The sequence below is a fragment of the Narcine bancroftii genome, chromosome 1 (assembly GCF_036971445.1).
Source record: "Narcine bancroftii isolate sNarBan1 chromosome 1, sNarBan1.hap1, whole genome shotgun sequence".
In the NCBI taxonomy this organism is placed as follows: domain Eukaryota; kingdom Metazoa; phylum Chordata; class Chondrichthyes; order Torpediniformes; family Narcinidae; genus Narcine; species Narcine bancroftii.
The window spans coordinates 199,324,464-199,343,369 of NC_091469.1; the positions used below are offsets into that span (position 1 = coordinate 199,324,464).

Sequence of the window (18,906 nt, forward strand, 5' to 3'; positions counted from 1 at the left end):
CATTCAGGGAATCCATCAAAAGCAAGCATCAATTTACACAGGTCAGTGGGTCCAGAGGTTCAGCTCAATGAAATGGGCAAGATTCTGATCAAGAATTGAAGGGAAAACCCTATGATTGGAAACACTGGATGGAGAGGCTAAAATTTGAAAACATAGTTGCTGGATGAAGAATCAACTACAGCACAAAGAAATACTTAGAAATTCCTATCTCAGAGACACGTGAATGCCCGGTCGGGGTTTAAATTTAAGACTGAGATGAACAGACTTTTGGAGGGTTTCAGATTGTTATATTGAAGCCTTGATTTCAGTAAATGGCAGAGCAGGCTTGAGAAAACACATAGCTTGCTGCTCTTACTGTGTCCTCAAGGCTGAACTTTGTGCAGAAATTAACAATCCACAGGGGCCCAGGTACACAAGAAAATGCAATTGCCTCAACTGAAATGCTTATAGACTTTTATTCACCATCTAAGGGGATCATAAATTTAACTGCTGGAAGACCAACTCGGTGAAGGACGCCTTTTGGTCGGCCTGAAACCTGTTAGTCTTTCAGCACACTGAGATGTCGGTCTGGGCATGCTGCCGACTGGCACATTCCAGACTGCAGGACTATGCGCTGAGGCTTGGTGCAACCAACATGAGGGTGCTGTGGAGAAGGAGAACTGTTTAGAGTCCTCCCACTACTGGTATTGAGGGGCTGACCCTGAGAAGAAGCCCCTCAATTAAAGTGGTGGGGGGAGAAGAGAAACAATGAGGTGCCACAGTAGTGGTAACAGTGTATTAAGAGAAGAATGTAAAATGTACTTTGATGAGATGATTGACACTATGAATGTAAAAAGTCTTGAATAGTTTTTCTGTACTGTAAATAATTTACTCGATATGATTGAAACTATGAAAGTAAGTCCTGAACAGTTTTTTTTTGCCTGTGTTGTATATAATTTATTGAGAATAAAGTAAATTTGGGAAAACAAAACTGCCCAGAGTTTGCATCATTGACTTCAAAGAGGTGGTGGATATCTGGACTTCACCAGACGGGAGGTTTGAAAAGGCAAGATCACAGGGTATTTCAAGAGGATGGTGATAATTTGTCATGGAATTGAAAACTGTGTGGAACTGGCACAGAAGAGACGAGCCTGGGGCAGATCAGATAGGACCAAAATGAGCATTAGGGCTGGCTTGAATGGCCAAGTGGCCTATTACTGGCCCTATTTTCTGATGTCCCGATGATCTCACCTGATTGAACCTTCTTGTAAATGCAACAATATTTGGTGCCAGGATATGCTTGTCTTTCTTATTCCATCCACAGCTACTTAGTTCCTGGAAGATCAAAAGAATCAAAATAACTATTCAACATCCTGTTAGCATTTCAGGAAAAGAAGAGGGGTCAGGTCACTTCAATAGACACTGTTTCCTGTGGACAACAGCTTTGCACTTAAATGATCTTAAATTAGAGCGAGCAAAATTTAGCATTGACAAAATAAAGGCGACAAGTGTGCAAAAACTGGAGGGATATATTCTGTTAGCATAGGGCATTAAGACAACATGCTTTGTCCTTGCTTGTCTGGCTTGTTCTCTTTCCTCTTTTTCACTCTGAAACTATCTTGAACATTAACACAGAAAATAGGATCAGAAGGTCATTCTGCCTGTCAAGGCTGCTCTTCCATTCAATAAGATCATGGCTGATAAGATGTCTTTAATGCCCCATTCCTGTTTTCTCAACATACCTCTTGATACCTTTAGCCCAGCCATTCTCAACAGAGGCGGAATTCCCCTATCCTTCACCGGGGTGGGGGGAGGGGGCATAGCACATTCAAGGGGGAATCACGGACTGAAATCATACAATTTTTAAATTATTTTTTTTAATATAGTGTGCAGGAGAGAAGTACGGGTAAAAGAACTAAATGTATCTGCTTTACAGGGAAAGGGGGCCATAAACTTTGAGCGGAGTCCAAAGGGGGCCAGAGCTGAAAAAAGGTTGAGAACGGCTGGTTAGCCAAGAGGGCCACACCCAGTTCCCTTTTGAATACATCTCAGAGGACATTTTTTTTTAAAAAGCAGATTTTTCAACCATACAAAGTTTACAAGATGTGCATGCAATTATTCTGCTGACATGGGCTGTGATGTTGTCAGGGGAAATTCAAGGGGCTGTAAGTACAGCACCAGAGCAATTTCCACAGCTGGATATTGGTTTAGTTCTGTCCTCACTAACAGAATGGATCCATTTTTAAATGTGGTCTTCTTGGGTTAAATCCATGGACCTGAAGGTTGAAGTATCAGTTTACGCTGAATCTTTGAAAGAAGGTATTCACCCTTTGTTAAAAGGTGCTTTAAGGATTTATACAACAGCAGCTGCACATGGAACTCCAATTCTGAAATGAGTTTGCTTTGACAGAACCTCATCTGCTAACTTATTGGATCCTCAGCAGATGAGAGAGGAAAATATTCTACCCTTCCATTTTTTCCTGGTGATTTTTCACAGAAGCAATTATGTTTTTTAAAAAATCCCCAGTACATTCATCGAAAGTGGGACTGTGCAAGTGAAGGCACTTGTGGAGTTTCAGTTTATATGCTAGAATTCACTTCAGTTTGAATTTAGAACAGAGAACACTACAACACAGTACAGGCCCTTCAGCCCTCAATGCTGTGCCAACCCATATATTCCTAAAAAAGTACTAAACCCTCCAAATTTTCCTCCATCCAATGTGCCTATCTTAAGAATTTCTTAAATGCCTCTATTGTTTCAGCCTCCACCACCATCCATGGCAAGGCATTCCAGGTACCCACAACTCTCTGCATAAAAAAACTAACCCCTGATGTCTCCCCTATACTTCCCTCCCTTCACTTTGTAAATATGTCCTCTGGTGTTTGCTATTCCTACCCTGGGAAACAGGTACTGGCTGTCTACCCTATCTATGCCTCTCAGTCTTGTAGACCTCTATCAAATCTCTTCTCACCCTTCTATGCTCCAAAGAAAAAAGTCCCAGTTCTACAAACCTTGCCTCATAAGACTTGTTTTCCAATCAAGGCAAATCTCCTCTGCACCCTCTCCATAGCTTCCACATCCTTCCTATAATGAGGTGACCAGAACTGAACACAATACTCTAAGTGTGGTCACACCGGAGATTTGTAGAGTTGGAACATGACCTCTACTCCTGAACTCAATTCTAGCATCCCATAGGCCTTCTTAACTATCCTATCAACCTTGTATGGATTTGAACCCCAAGGTTCCTCTGTTCATCCACACTCTTTAAGTAAATGATCATTAACCCTATACTCAGCCTTCTGGTTTGTCCTTCCAAAATGCATCACCTCACTCTTCTCTGATTGAACTCCACCTGTCACATTTCTGCCCATCTTTGCATCCTATCTATATTCTCTTGTAACCTTCAACAACCTTCAGTTCCATCCACAACTCCTCCAACCTTCGTGGCATCCTCAAACTTACTGATCCATCCTTCCACCTCTTTATCCAGATCATTATAAAAATCACAAAGTGCAGGGGTCCAAAAACAGATCCCTGCAGCACTCCAGTAGTCACTGACCTTCAGGCAGAATACTTTCCTTCCACTACTACTCTCTGCTTCCTACCTGCAAGCTAATTTTTATCCACACAGCCAAGGTTCCACTGATCCCATTCCTCATGACTTTCTGAACGAGTCTTTCATGGGGGACCTTGTCAAATGCCTTACTAAAATACAATTCGACCACATCTACCACCCTACCTTCATCAATTTCTTTTGTTACCTTCTCAAAATACTCAATTAGGCCCAAGGGGCACGACCTTCCTTTCACAAAGCCATGCTAACTATCCTTGAGTAGTCTGTACTTCTACAAATACCCAGGATTCTCCCATTACCTTTTTTAAACAAGGGAACCACATTTGCCATTTTCTAATCCTCCAGCACCTCCCCTGTGACCAAAGAGGACTCAAAGATCATAGCTCCTGCCCCAGCTATCTTTTCTCTCTCTCTTCCCACAGGAGCCTGGGGCACATCATATCTGGCCCCAGGGACTTATCAATCTTAATGTTTTTAAGAAGATCTAACACTTCCTCTTCCTTAATCTCCACATTTACAGCACACAACCCTGTTCTATTCCATCCTCGTCCTGATCAAGGTCCAATTTTCTTGTGAATACTGAAGCAAAACATTCATATAGGACCTCCCTAAATTCCACCTCCTCCTCCAGTCACATGTTGCCTACTTTATCAGCCCCACTTTCATTCTTCTTCCTTCTGTTCTTCACATACTCACAGAACACCTTAGGATTTTCCTTAATCCTACATGCCAAAGCCTTCTCATGCCCCCTTCGAGCTCTCCCAAGTCCTTTCTTAAGCTCCTTCCTGGCTAACATATACTTCTCATGAGCCCTTCCTGTTGCTTGCTACCTATATCCTTTTTCCTCTTGACTAGCTGTTTCATCAACTATGGTTCCCTTTACCCACCATCTTTTCCTTGTCCCAATGGGACAAACCTGTCCTGAACCCAGCACGTGGTCCCTAAACTTCCTCCAAATGATTTCTGTGCTTTCACCCTTGAACGTGCATTTCAAATTTACTCTCGCTAGCTCCTGCCTCATCCCTTTGTAATTAACCCTTCCCCAATGAAGCACTTTCCCATTTTATCCTTTTCCATAGCTATGCTAAAGCTCAGGGAGTTGTGGTCACTCTCACCAAAATGCTCTCTCACCTGACCAGGTTCTTTACACAGAACTAGATCCAGTATGGCCTCTCCTCTTGTCAGCCGGTCCACATGCTGTGTCAAGAATCCTCCTAGAACACACCTGACAAACTCAGCCCTATCCATCCCTCTTGCAGTCTGAAGGTGTTAGTCAATTTTAGGGAAGTTGAAATCAACCATAACAACAACCCTGTATGTCCTGCACTATTCCAAAATCTGCCTGCTTATCTGCTCCTCAGTGTCCCGAGGGCTATTTGGGGGCCTATAGACTACCAGCACAGTTATAGCTCCTTTTTTATTTCTCACTTCCACCCACAATGACTCAGTGGATACTCCCTCTGCAGTATCCTCCCTTTCTATAGTCATGATACTATCCCTGACTAGTAATGCTTCTCCTCCCACCCACCCCCACCTTTCATCCTATTCCTGTTAAAACACTTAAATCCCAGTACATGCATCAGCCAATCTTGCCCTTCCTCCAGCCAAGTCTCTGTAATGGCCACAACATCATGGTTCCACGATGGTTCCATGTTCCAAGTTCACCCCCTTTATTCCTCATACTCCTTGCATTGAAATAGACTCATTTCACCCCTCTAACTGGCTACATTTATGTTTGTCCTCACCACTCTTTCCTCACAAACTCAGAACACATGGCATCATGCTCTTGACCTTCTGCTCTAATATCTGCCCTCACATTCTGATTCCCACCCCTCTGCCAAACTAGATTAAACCTTCCCCAACAGCTCTAGCAAATTTGCCTGCCAGGACATTGGTCCCTTTCCAGTTCAGATAAAGCCAAATAATCCACAAATCTGAATCCCTGTCTCTGCACTTACTTTCAGCCACATATTCATCAGTCAACTTCCTATTCCTATCCTCTCTGGCAGGAATCTATCTTGAGATTTCCACCTTCTTTCCCAACTCCCTATATTCCTTCTTCAGGACCTCATCCCCACTCCTATCTATGTCATGAGTCCTCATGTGGACCACAACATCTGGCTGCTTACCCCCCCCACCCCCCCACCCCCTGCAGAATGCTATGAACTCATTTAAAGATTTCCCTGACCCTGGCATATGAGAGGTAACATACCACCCAGAAGCCTCGATCTTGTTCACAGATCCTCCTATCTGCTCTCCTAATCAACAAGTCACCAATTATCATAGCTCTCCTCTTCTTCCTCCTTCCCTTCTGAGCCAAGGGACCAGCCTCTGTGCTCGAGACGTGACCACCGTGGGTTGTCCCTGGTAGATCATCCTCCCAACAGTATCCAAAACAGCATACTTGTTGTTGAGGGTAATGGCAACAGGGATAGTCTTCACTGTCTGCCTCTTCCCCTCCCCTCTCCTCTCCTCATGGTCACCTGACTCATGACTTTTAGGGATGACTGTCTCCCTGAAGGTCCTCTCTATCACTGCCTCTGCCTCCCAAATGATCCGGAGTTCATCCAGCTCCAGCTCACTAACTCGATCACCCAGGAGCTGCAGCTCGATGCACCTCTCACAGGTGTAGTCATCAGGGACAATTGTGCTGTCCCAGGTTTCCCACATCCTGCAATCGGAATATTATCTTGCTGTTGTCTCCATTAACTCTTCCTAATTTAAATTCAAAGGCCTTACCTTACTGGAATCAAGCTCTTCCTCAGCTCACAGATGCCTCATGAGCCAAAGTCTTCAAGTCCCACTCCTACCCTGAGCCACTCCTACCCTGAGCCACTCCTACCCTGAGCCACTCCTACCCTGAGCCACTCCTACCCTGAGCCACTCCTACCCTGAGCCACTCCTACCCTGAGCCACTCCTACCCTGAGCCACTCCTACCCTGAGCCACTCCTACCCTGAGCCACTCCTACCCTGAGCCACTCCTACCCTGAGCCACTCCTACCCTGAGCCACTCCTACCCTGAGCCACTCCTACCCTGAGCCACTCCTACCCTGAGCCACTCCTACCCTGAGCCACTCCTACCCTGAGCCACTCCTACCCTGAGCCACTCCTACCCTGAGCCACTCCTACCCTGAGCCACTCCTACCCTGAGCCACTCCTACCCTGAGCCACTCCTACCCTGAGCCACTCCTACCCTGAGCCACTCCTACCCTGAGCCACTCCTACCCTGAGCCACTCCTACCCTGAGCCACTCCTACCCTGAGCCACTCCTACCCTGAGCCACTCCTACCCTGAGCCACTCCTACCCTGAGCCACTCCTACCCTGAGCCACTCCTACCCTGAGCCACTCCTACCCTGAGCCACTCCTACCCTGAGCCACTCCTACCCTGAGCCACTCCTCTTCAGCTAATCTTTTTATTTGTCACTGCCCCTCATCTTAATTACTCCTCCCACCAATCACTGATCTATTATCCTCCAATTGCTTTTTAAAGGCATTCACCTCAGGATGGTTCCTGACACTCCCAGCTCTCTCAATTCCCATACTCCTCCTCTTTCAGTAATGGTCCAAGATGCCATTCCCACATTACTAATTTATCAATGATAATACCAAAGCACCTTTCACCATCTCTGGTCATTCCAAAGCACTTCCCTATCAGGGCAATAGTTTTGATGTCAAGTCAGTGATACAAGTGTGGCAGCCTGTGTGGCAACAGAAGCTCCCCATTAATAGCTTCAATAATAAATATCATCCATACATAAAACTCTAACAAATCCAGCATTCCTAGAGTATTGTGATCAAATTGGCCCTTACGTCTAGATTTGGACAACAGCTTTTTCCCCAAAACATCAGACTCCTGAACTCCAAGAACAGTTGTGGATAGGTTTCCGTGGACTTTTACTATATACATCTTAACAGTTAAATATTTCAAACTTTTATTCTAACTTCTATTTATGTAAATATGCCCCATGGTCCTGGAGAAACTTGTCTTTACCATGATAAATAAAATTGACTTGTAGACATGGAGCCTGAGATGTCACGATTCCAACTCAACTGTCAAATTTATACCATGTGCATTGTGTTTGCTTTAAACATACGGCAAAGATGACTAGAATCCTTTTAAACTCATGCATCCATTCCAATTTTTTTTAAACTTGTGAGAAATCCAACCAAATATGTACTTCAACACGAGACTTGGAAGCCCAAATGATTCTGACCTCAACTCTAAATCAGATAATCAGTGTTGCTTTGGAAGATGGTTCTCAAAATTCTGAAGTATTTTTGTGTTGCGCACTTCTTTGATCCTCAAATATCAAGTCATGGAATAAAATTCAATAAAATGTGCAAAATACTTTCACAAGCCAAGCTTCCTAATTCTGCAGGGACCTTGGATTGTGCAACACTCCAACTTTGAAATGCAGCAGTGGGAAAGGAAAACATTTTTCCCCTCTGCCTTAAGGTGATAAACTTTAAAAAAATAGGATCTTGCTAATTTTCCAGGGCATTAGTGAACAATTTGCAATCATTCTGTCAGGCTTTGTGCATTGATCTCTCTTTCAGTAAGAGAGAGAGATCGATCCAGAGAGAGAGATTGGTAAATAATAATTAGAATGCAAACAGTTGTACTGCTGCAATGTGTAAACTACACTCAAACTAATTGCCACACATTGCTGTTCCAGTCATTCCAATTGTATTTTGACACTTGGCCTGAGTGGCGCACCTGGGGCTGCACACCAGCCAGAAATACAGAAGACTTTCAATTAACCAGCAGCTGATTTGCTCACAGTTTAGTTAACTGTGCAATGTTTCCAGGTTAATAGCTATGCATTTTCAGGCTTATTAACAGCTTGAGGAGAAGGCAAAGCTTTTTAGGCCATAGGGTAGGCACATATAATTCGTAAACATGCACAAAATGCCAAAACATGCTCCAGTACTTTGACCCTTGGAAATGAACTGGAAGGTAAAACACTGTAAAACAGCTTCTCCACAATATTATATCAGAGCAATTTACAAGCAACCTATTACACAAAAGGTCTGACACATTATTCATGTATTCTGAATCAGCCATGAAGACCCCATCTTCCATTTCCCCAAGATAATTCAGACTAATTTCAAATCGAACCGAGTTGTTGCGAATAACTCAAGGTTGAAAGTGGCAGAGTAAACAAAGTGGAACTGGTAGAATTGGACTGTGTTTGGACTGTTAGAAAGTCTTCAATAAAGTGCTGCACCCACTCGACTGAGGGTTATAGACTGGCATTGGCTGAGGCTCTGTTGACAGGCAAGAAAGCATGCTCAGACGACCTACAGTAGCCATGTCTGCCTTTTACTTCCAATGTATGCTGAGTTTCTCCAGAACTTTCATGTACTGCACTAGCACTACCAAAGTCATTTTAAGTTGTGACACCGTATGCGAGGGTGTTAGCAGCAGAGGTTGTCACAGAGAAGAGGGTCACCCTTCAGGAAAAGGAGAAATTTATTTTCCTCAAGGGAGATAAATCAACTCAAGAGGGTGCCGCAGGCTGCATTTTTGTGCATAGTCAAGGCAGAAATTAAGGAAATCTGTCTCCTTTCCTCCATCTCCCCACCCTTCCCCCATTTTCTTCTCCTTTGCACTCTTACTTCTTTCTTTTCTACCCTCCTATCTGTATCCACCTGTGCTCCTGCCTCATCCTCCACCCTTTGTGTCCTGACTCCTGATGAAGGTCCCCCAGGCCTGAAAAAAAAATCGGTTACCCTTTACCTCTGTGGATGGAAATGGAGCTGCTTCAGGGAACAGTCCCGTCCTCAGGGATGGTGTGGCCCAAGAGATGAATGCTAAATGCAAAACCTTCCCAGTACTATGGGAGCACCCTCACCAGAAGGGCAATGGTAGTTTAAGATGGCAACTCAGGATGAGCAATGAGTACTGGTCCTGGATGTACCAGAAAAAAAGTTTGTAGGGGTTCCAGAGAAGAATTTTGATAAGAATGAGTTTATTGTTTTATACGTTTTACGATGAACACATAGAGCAAAATTCTTACTTATTGCAGCCGGACACATGCTTCATAAAAAAAACTCCAATAGTTCATATTCAATTATATTAAGGGGTAATAAATATAAAAGAAAGATGACAAATATTCATAATGCAAGGGAAAATAGTGCAGACAATCCTTTTTTACTGCCAGGGTAGTTTAGGATTTGTATAGCAAGGGGAGGTTCAAGAGCCTGACTGTCTTCCTCCAAAGTGCCTTGGCATAATGAGACCATAATGAGCCATTGATCTTTTGGGGAAGGGAAGGGAGTGGGGTTTCAATCAGCTGCCAAAACCTTTCAAGTTTCACTCGTGCCTAAATCCTAATGAGCTCAATGCCTTGTGATACTTTGCAGACATATGCTATTCCATACTAGGATACTTTGAGCAAACTCATCATAAATGTTCATGGACAGTAAAGGACAATTGCTTGAATTTCTCTTCGTTCACATAATTATTTCCCAGATGCTTCTTTCCACCCCCCACCCCTCCCCAACCCCGAACAATTTCACAATTTCCCAACATCTAGACTGGAAACAGATTGTTGATATTTTGTGCAGGCAGAGAAAACTCGACCTAGGTTTTCTGCATAAAATCCAAGATTGATCTCTCCTCTCTGGAATGCTCATGAGCTCCGCGCCCTGAACTCACTGATCCACAGAGAGTGGAAAATTCAGCTGACTATCCCAGCTTCCGGCTGCTTTCACTGAACCGGGAGTCAGAGAGCGTTACAAATCTAGAGAGGCAGATCATGTCATTCAAGTTGCAGTAATCTGAAATTCATTTTGCTTCTCTTTGATCTTTTGCAAGCAAACCTCGAGAAAAGATTTAGTCATAAACATGCTTGAATGTTTCTATTTAAAGGCAGTTTGCAAGTCTTGCAGTTAAATTGACGTTTGTTTAAACTTCATTCTTTCTCTGGTGTTTTCAACTCACCTGGGTTAAATGCAGGCAACAAAAAACATCACATCTTTCTCAAATATGTGTTATTCCGCACAATTCAACAAGTTCAATGCCATAACTAAACCAAACTGGCATCTCAAGATGCAGTTTATGAGACCGTTAAAATGTCTTGTCCTTGCAATTGTAATTTTGAAGGAATTATCGAGGACATAACTTAACACAGACCACGACCCCTCCAGAAATACTTCTTCAAGGCAAGAGTAAAACAAATGTGGAAGTTTTCCTCAAGAATATACAAGGACGAAATGGCAGCACCTAGGCTGCAATCTAAAAATTGATACTTTCTTTAACTAGCTGGGGGTATCAAGGGAGATCAGCCAGGATGAACAGATTAAATTAAAATTTAGTTCAGTCTTTTAAAAACAGAAAATGCCTCCACTTCAAAGATTGCAAAGATCTACAACGGTTTTCAGTCTGCATGTACAACTGGGAGTCTATAAATAAGCAAAAAAAAAATCAATAAAAATAGACTTGGCCACAAGTGTGTTATGACATAATTTGGCTTTTATTGGGTTGGGGCACTTTACATCCATATTCTTAAGTGGGAACAGGTGAACTGTTCAAAAGGACACATGTGGGCCAATAGAAATGCAATCCCATCTGATGAGCTCCATCTGGCATCAATGAATCAAATCCACTAATTTTCTGGCTCGCGCCTCTGCGTAATCTTACATTGGCCCACTGGGAGGTGGTGTTTGGTCTGTTGATACCATTAGACTATGCCACAGAGATCTACAACACAGAAAATGGCCTCTCGCTCTCAACTGTGACTTGAAGTAGGCGGTGGCCAAATTTGCTGATGATGCAAAGAAAATGCAGATTTGAAAGTTGTGAGGACCCAAATTCTACCACTCACGTACACATGGACAATTTACACTGGTTAATTAATCTACCCATCTGCTCGATACACAAGCACAAGGTGGAAAGTTGTGCTAGTTAGCTCTCAGCGAGAGAAAGGAATTTGACAGTCCGGACAGTAAATAACCATGTTGCCAGCAGACACAAAAGGTAGCATCACACCCTTTTTAAAAATTGATCTGGCACAGATAGAACTCCTGAAAGCAAGGCTGCGTATTATAAAGTGTCGCGTGTCCACCTACGCCCTATCTGCCCTATGATTAATTTTCATGATAATAGGTAGCCCTTTCATTGCAACCATAGTCTCAGAAAGTCCAGGACTAAATGCGCTCACGACTGCAACTTCCTGTCAAACCAGCGGCACTGTGGCTTCAGAGATCTCTGCTTTGTGCGTGAAATGTAGTCTGCCATGTCAGGAGTGTAACACCCTGTTAGAAACGAGCTCGCAAAGCACATAAAAACTTCAGCTGCTGGGATCTGGAATGAACTGAGAGAAGCTGGAAGGACTCAGCAGGTCAGGCAGCGCCCACGGAGAGAAAGGGAACATCAACATTTTGGGTTGGGATCCTTCATGGAGACTTGCTATGCTGGCCCAAAACTTCGTACCATGTCTACAGGCAGGGATATAACACAGAGGCAAAGTGTGGACAGACATCAGCAGAAGGGACAGGGCAAAGGCCGGATGTAACTTAGAGCAGCACTGTTTGGCACAAGAACCAAAAGTAACAGGGAATTTTAGATGTGTTCTTTAGGACTGCTGGGATGAGGCAGGCTATATAGCAATATTGGAAAGAATATGCAAGGTGAGCTGGAATGATTTTGCTCAGATCTGGATCAGGTCTGATGGGCTGAATAGCCTCCTGCCACTCTGCCCATCAGTAATTGATGGCCAACAGCCACCCACATTAAGATCAGATCATTCCAGCCAAGTCCGAGATGAGCTGGAGGTTGGAGTTTCCCACTCTGCTCCAGGCTCACTTAAAACCCCAGCAGAGGAAAGAAGGCGTGCTGCAGGTGAGTTGTGTCGCACCCCCCTCGACCCCACCCCGACTCGGAATGGGATGGGTGTCTCATGTGCCAAGATACAGAGGAAAAACATCAGAGACTGCCATCAAAGAGGCACCCACAATTAGTTGAGCGGATTAATTTATTTTAAAATACCAACAAATAATTAGAGGTAAAACATGCTTTTCATTTACATTCTCTTCTTTTGTTGAGAATTTGAATCAAAAGTCAGGTGTATTTTGAGATATTTCAAAGGCAGTTTGCAGCTGCTGAGGTCAAATGCAGTGCATCCTAATAGCCTGAATATGCCTGAGATTGTCTGATGTCAAATGCTAAGTAGGCTCAGGACTGGATGGGAGACTGCCTAGGAATACCAGGTGCTGTAGGTTTCTGTGAGGGGCCCTGGACAAAGTGGCGACTTTCTGTTTGCCTTACGGTAGACAAAGGTTAAAGAATTTCATGTATGTTGCATTCTAAATGTAGTATTACATGACAATACTGGAACCTAAACACGCTGGAGACACTCTGCAGCTCAGGCAGCCTCCATGAAAGCAAAAGGCTGACAATATTTTGGGTCCGAACACTCCCTGCTGAAAATCAGGCAGACACGAAAAGTTTGGTGGCAGGGAAGGAGGCGCCAGCAGATGGATTCAGATGGGAGGTGGGGCAGTGGGGATCCTAGCTTGTGGCACATGAGGACTGTTGTGGGCACTTCCACCTCAGAGATAAGAAAGCTGGACCCACTTGGCTGAAGGTAAATCCAGTCAACCAGGATAACCCTCATAGTGGGGGGAGGGCCAAGGCAAGCATGAACCCTCCAAGGATTTCTAACCAACGAGGTGGAAAGTATGAAAGATCAAGGTACAAAAGGAAACTCCTATCCTCACTTTAACTGGACTTTTCAAAACAAGCAACGACTTGTTGCATATTGTGGAGGCTGGATCATTAGAGAGGAGATAGGTTAATTTTTTTGAAAGATCAGGGAACTGAGAGTTCTGGGGAACTGGCACAAAAGAGGGCTCAAGGTCAACAAGGAATAGCTCTGGGTCTAGTAGCCTACTCCTGCCTTTACCTTGAATATGGACCTCATGACTGAGGTTGGATCAGATGGTGATCAGATATAGAGAATAAGATGTTGCTCAGATATCACAACCTGCCCAAGTTAATGGTGAGTTGTGAGGGCATGAATAGGTGTGGGATGGTTTACGTCAGCAGGTTGCAAGAGTCAACACGGTTAGCACAGCAAGAGCTCCATGGGTTCAAACCCTTCTGGTGGTGTCTGAAGGGAGTTTGTACATTCTCCCTGTGTTTTCCTGGGTTTCAGCCAGGTTCTCCAAAATATGCCGGTTGGTCAGTTAAATGGGTGTAATTGGGCGGCAAGGGTTTCTTGGGCCAGGAGGACCTTCTATCATGCTGTATCATTAATATGCCAAAAGCACTTGATTTTAACTGGAATACTGAAAATGCACACCAACGTTTCAAGTTTATCCCAAGGTCAAATGCGGTCTTGATTCTGATTTGTAATTAATCTTTCACAAAAGCACACTTTGACTAATAACATTTGTGAAACCAATACAAAAATGTTATTATTCCAATAAATATAAAGTGGTTTTTTTTAAAAAAAAAGGAAATATCAAATTGTTTCTCTAACCACCCTTTTCCCAATCATCACCCTGTATAAATTTTCATCTTACCTCTGGTTGGATCGCTTTAAATACTGGGACGTCCATTAAAGTAATCTGGCTCTGCAACACAAAAGAAAATTTGCGATCGAGTTCAAATATCAACAATCTTTTTAGAACTTTCCACCTTCTGTAGATTTCCATTTTTATCATTCATGGACAGGAAAGGATTATGATGCAACAATAATCTCAGCAAGCCAGGCAGCAAGTGGTAAAAGGAACAAATTTAAATGCTTAAATTGTTTTTGGTAAGTTAGTATTCTAAGTGTTTTATAGGAAGCTGCAGCAAGATTTTCGTTGCATCTGTACATTGTATTTGCGTGTCCAACAATAAGATCTTCATTCATCCAAACACTCCATCTTTAACTTGAAATGTCTGAGCAGTTTCTCCTTCCACAGATGCTGCCAATGTTTTAGGTCAAAGGGAAAAAAAGTCTGCTTCTCTTTCCAACTCAGCCATAGTTGTGCAGAGAATGAATGATCAACTTAAGTGTGCAAGGATGGAGCAAAGCTGTTATTATTTTCTCCCAACTGGTAATTTAACAGGAGCTCTGACAACCAGTCGTCACCACATCTTCAATATTTCAAACATTGGGTGTAATTTGGCAGCATGGGTTTGGTGGGTCAGAAAGGCCTTCGACCATGCTATATCATTCATTTAATTTACACAAAACACCATGGGAGGAGAGTGTCGCTGATGGAACAGCATCTACTGGCCTAAAGCTTGGTTTGCAAGCTATTTCTGACAGCAGTTAGAGTCCCGGTGCAGGATTGGAGGAGAGCTGGGTAAAGGCAAGTTTTCTTCCACCAAGAACACAAGGAAATCAAATAGCTTTTTTATAATCGTCTGGCAGTTCCATCATTACAGTTTCTGATGCCATATTTTAATTCCAGGAATAATTAAATCAAAATAATTCATAATAGCAGCTAAAGGTGGCGTGATTTGTAGCCACATCTCTGCCATCCAAAAAAAATTTGAACAGAAAAGGTTTAAAAGGATATGGACCAAATCCAGGCAAAAGGGATGAAGCCAGATTACCAACTTGGCTGGGCTGAAGGCTTTGCCTCTATCCATTGTGGGCAGTCCAATATCATGGCCACTATGCCATAATACTCTTTGGTTAAACTTGAGGAGGTCAGCAGATACTATTTCAATCCTCCTCTTGTCCTTACACTGATTTCATATCTGTCTAGATGCAGCCATTCTCTGTTCAAAGTTTAGGTGCCCCTTGTCTCCTACCGACTACAGATAAAAAAAGTCATTAAAAAATATTTGTGTTACGCGAGGTGAAAAGAAAACAAGGCTTTTACTTAAATGTGCTGTGGCCTCTTTTGAGAATGGTTTTTGTCTCCGGTTCAGAGTCCTGTTATCTCTTTAGATGAGGCGAGTGATTCCACTTAGATGGAAGGATGCTGCCCCACCTGCTCATGATCAGTAGTTGCATGTTTGAACATGGAAAAGATTCATCATTCAGGTAATAATTCAGATACAAGATTCCAGAAGTTATGGGGTTCATTTATGGACTCACTATCTTACTTTATAATTTTACTCCAATGTAATTAAATTATCTGACTTGTACCTTTTCCACGTTCCTTGTATTATTTTTTAAATCTTTGTTTTTCTTTTAATACTAATCGTATATAGCATCTGGCAACACAGTTAGGTAAGGGGTTGGAGTTTTTCTCCTCTACTATTTTCTTCATTTTTTTTTTATTATTAGTTGTTTTTCTAAAAGGTATATACTACTTAGAATATGAATTATGGATATGATTTACAATTTATGTATGTTAGTGAATGTCTTATTTAGTTTATGTAACTGTCCCTATCATCTTATTCAATTGTACTTTTTTTGCTTGTAAAAATTCTCTATTAAAAATCAATAAAAACATCTTATGGATATGATTTACAATTTATGTATGTTAGTGAATGTCTTATTTAGTTTATGTAACTGTCCCTATCATCTTATTCAATTGTACTTTTTTTGCTTGTAAAAATTCTCTATTAAAAATCAATAAAAACATCTTAAAAAGAGAATGGCTGGTTTTGAAGATAAAGAAAAAATGCTACAGAGAACATAAAATTTCAAATTATGAGCATTAGCATTGCTGGCTCAACCAGCTTTGAGATGGAACATTGCATCATATGATCTAACGTGCCTACTTACAGCAAACTCTTCGGGGGTCACTTTAAGTACATCAAATACAACTGCGTCGTAACTTTTCATAGCATAATCTGAATACTGCCCATCAAGGGAGTCTGAGCTGCTACTGGCCTGCAGGAAACAAGGAAGACAATTTAAATGCAACATTAAATTCTCTAGGTCATCTTTCTTAAAATTCGATGGCAAAGAGATAACATTTTCAAAAGCAATAAAACACATCCAGAAGCTTGGAGGTAAGTTGTTTAATATCTGGTGGTGGTGCTGTACAGCCAGCCTGTGACAGTGATGCTGTAGATTTTGGCCAGTAGTTCTTCAAGGGCTCAGAACCTCATTAATTTCTCATGCACAAATAAACCAGAACGTTTCAAGTAATCATGAACACCATTAACAGGAATATTCAGGGAACACAGACAAATGAGAGTTCATTTTCTATCATTATTCAGTTGAAAAAGCAAACTAATCTTGATGTGAATACACAAAAGCTTGGGAGCAAGCTGGAGAAAGGCACTTGCTGGATACTCTTGGCCATTACCCGACAGACAAACCCTTCTTTGCCAGGAGGTAGAGCCAAAGTGATGACCATGATGAAGAAACCAGCCAAATTTCTATATTCCTTTACAATAGGAGGCCATTCACCCTATCATGTCTATGCTGGCTCACAGAGTAATCTCATTCCCCCGATAACTTTTATGCAACTGCACACGTGAGTCAATTCACAATAGTCAGTTAACCTATCAACCTGCACAAGTTGCAGCATGAATGGAAACTAGAGCACCCAGGGAAAACCACATAGTCAATGGGAGAACCTGCAAACTCCACACCAACAATGCTGAAGTTGCAAGGAAGTAATTGCATCAGCTGTGCAGCCTTGTTTGTCTCAGGCCTAAAAAGTCGACTATTCTTTGTGTCCCACTGATGTTGCTTGCCCTGCTGAGCTCCTTAGGCAGATTGCATTTTGTTCCATATCCCAGTATTGGAAGCCTCTCATGTTGTCAACTAAATCTAAATCCCTCAATATTCATGTGTTGACATAACAATCTCTTTTAAGTGTCTCTATCAGTCCCAAATTGAGATATGATTGTAGTATTTAAGAGGTTTGCAAACAGTATCATAATATTCAGGGGCAACACAACTTAAAACATGAATTCATGTTTCTCCTTATCAAGGTGCTGCCTGACCTGCTGAGTATTTTCACCATCTGCTATTTTTTTTTATTTTCTGAAATAATCATCCACCCCCTCTTCAGAAAGTACCATGTGATCCTTACAAGAATTGGTGGGGCCACAAATGATCATCTCCAGGAGAACTACTGCACCTCCAACAGCACACATCTGCACTGGATCGTGGCATGTGCCCGAGGTGTGCACTCAAGCTTCTGGAGATGGAATGCTCCCGGATTGTTGGCTGACCCGGCATTATGCCAGCTGTTCAGTGCCATGCAAACAACTAAAGCCAGCTTCATGCTGGGTCTTCCTTGCGGTAATATCACGGGATTTCTGTTCTGAAAAAAACAAAGGTGTTCAAATGGAATATAAGAGTCTTTTCAGGATTTGATGGTTGAAAATGAAAAAACTGACTTGGGATAAAATTGATAAAGAGATTGGAGGAAGAGGTTTAATGTCTGGAAGAACACCAGACTTATTCCATTTTCTATGGAAATTTTTTTTTTAAAATTTGACAACATTGTAATATTAAGAAAATTAAAGATTGTTTCGAAGCTGGGAAATTTACTACTTTTAGTAGAAAAAAGGAAAGTTTAAGATATTGGAAAATACAAAATTTTGTTATTATCAAGTTGAATTTTTTTTTGTGAAATTTTTGGTCAAGATGTAGTGTTACCAGCAGAGACAGAAGAAGAATTATTATTAAGTACTAGGGATGGAAAGAAATTCATTTCCAAGATGTATAAATTATTACAAAAGGCGGCTCAAAAAGAGAGTTCATAAATAAAGACATAAATGGGTGATAGATTTAAATAAGCAAACAGGTGAATGTAGATGGATTCAGATATGTAGAGAGAGTATGGAAAGTACAATAAATGTGAGATATTGGTTAGTTCAATATAATTTTATTCATCAGTTATATTTAACATCACAAAAGTTACAATTATAGGAATTATATTTATTCAGATTTATGTTTTAGATGTGGACAAGAAGATGGTACTTTTTTGGATTCGACTTGGCAGTGTTTACAATTAAACCTTTTAGGTTTGATTTGGGTAATTTATTAGAATGAATAACTGGAGTTAGATTCCCACAGGATCCAATGTTATTTTTACTGGGAGATATTAGAGGAATTAAACCCAAATTAAAACTGATTATGTATCAAGTAAAATTTGTTCAAATTACCTTGGCAATAGCTAGAAAATGTATTGTTATAACTTGGAAGTTGGATATTGATCTGGGAATGGACAGATGGTATGCAGAAGTTTGGAGTTGTATTCCACTTGAGAAAATTAGTTATAATTTTCATACGTTTTGTGAAATATGGAGCCCATATTTACAAACTGTTGGTATTAAAATATAAATGAATCTCAAACATACCCTTTCTCTTATAGATCTCTATAAACATTTATATGTTTAAAACTATCAGAAAGTGAAGGGGTCCTCTTGTGGTTTCCTTGTCCATCTTTTTCTTTATAGTTTGTAGGGGGTTTGGGGGAGGGGCGGG

General features: G+C 41.8%; 1 protein-coding gene across 4 annotated transcripts in view; it reads right to left on the reverse strand.

Moving 5' to 3' along the window:
- Positions 1-18,906, reverse strand: part of LOC138737239 (ras-specific guanine nucleotide-releasing factor RalGPS1-like) — a 647,381-nt gene that overhangs the window by 470,679 nt on the left and 157,796 nt on the right. For all 4 annotated transcript variants that reach the window (XM_069887990.1, XM_069887972.1, XM_069887982.1 and 1 more), the window contains exons 4-6: positions 16,240-16,347; positions 14,087-14,137; positions 1,231-1,314 (exon numbers count right to left, since the gene is read on the reverse strand). In XM_069887990.1, the coding sequence (XP_069744091.1) occupies positions 1,231-1,314; positions 14,087-14,137; positions 16,240-16,347 (243 nt within the window). The remainder of the gene's footprint in view (positions 1-1,230; positions 1,315-14,086; positions 14,138-16,239; positions 16,348-18,906) is intronic.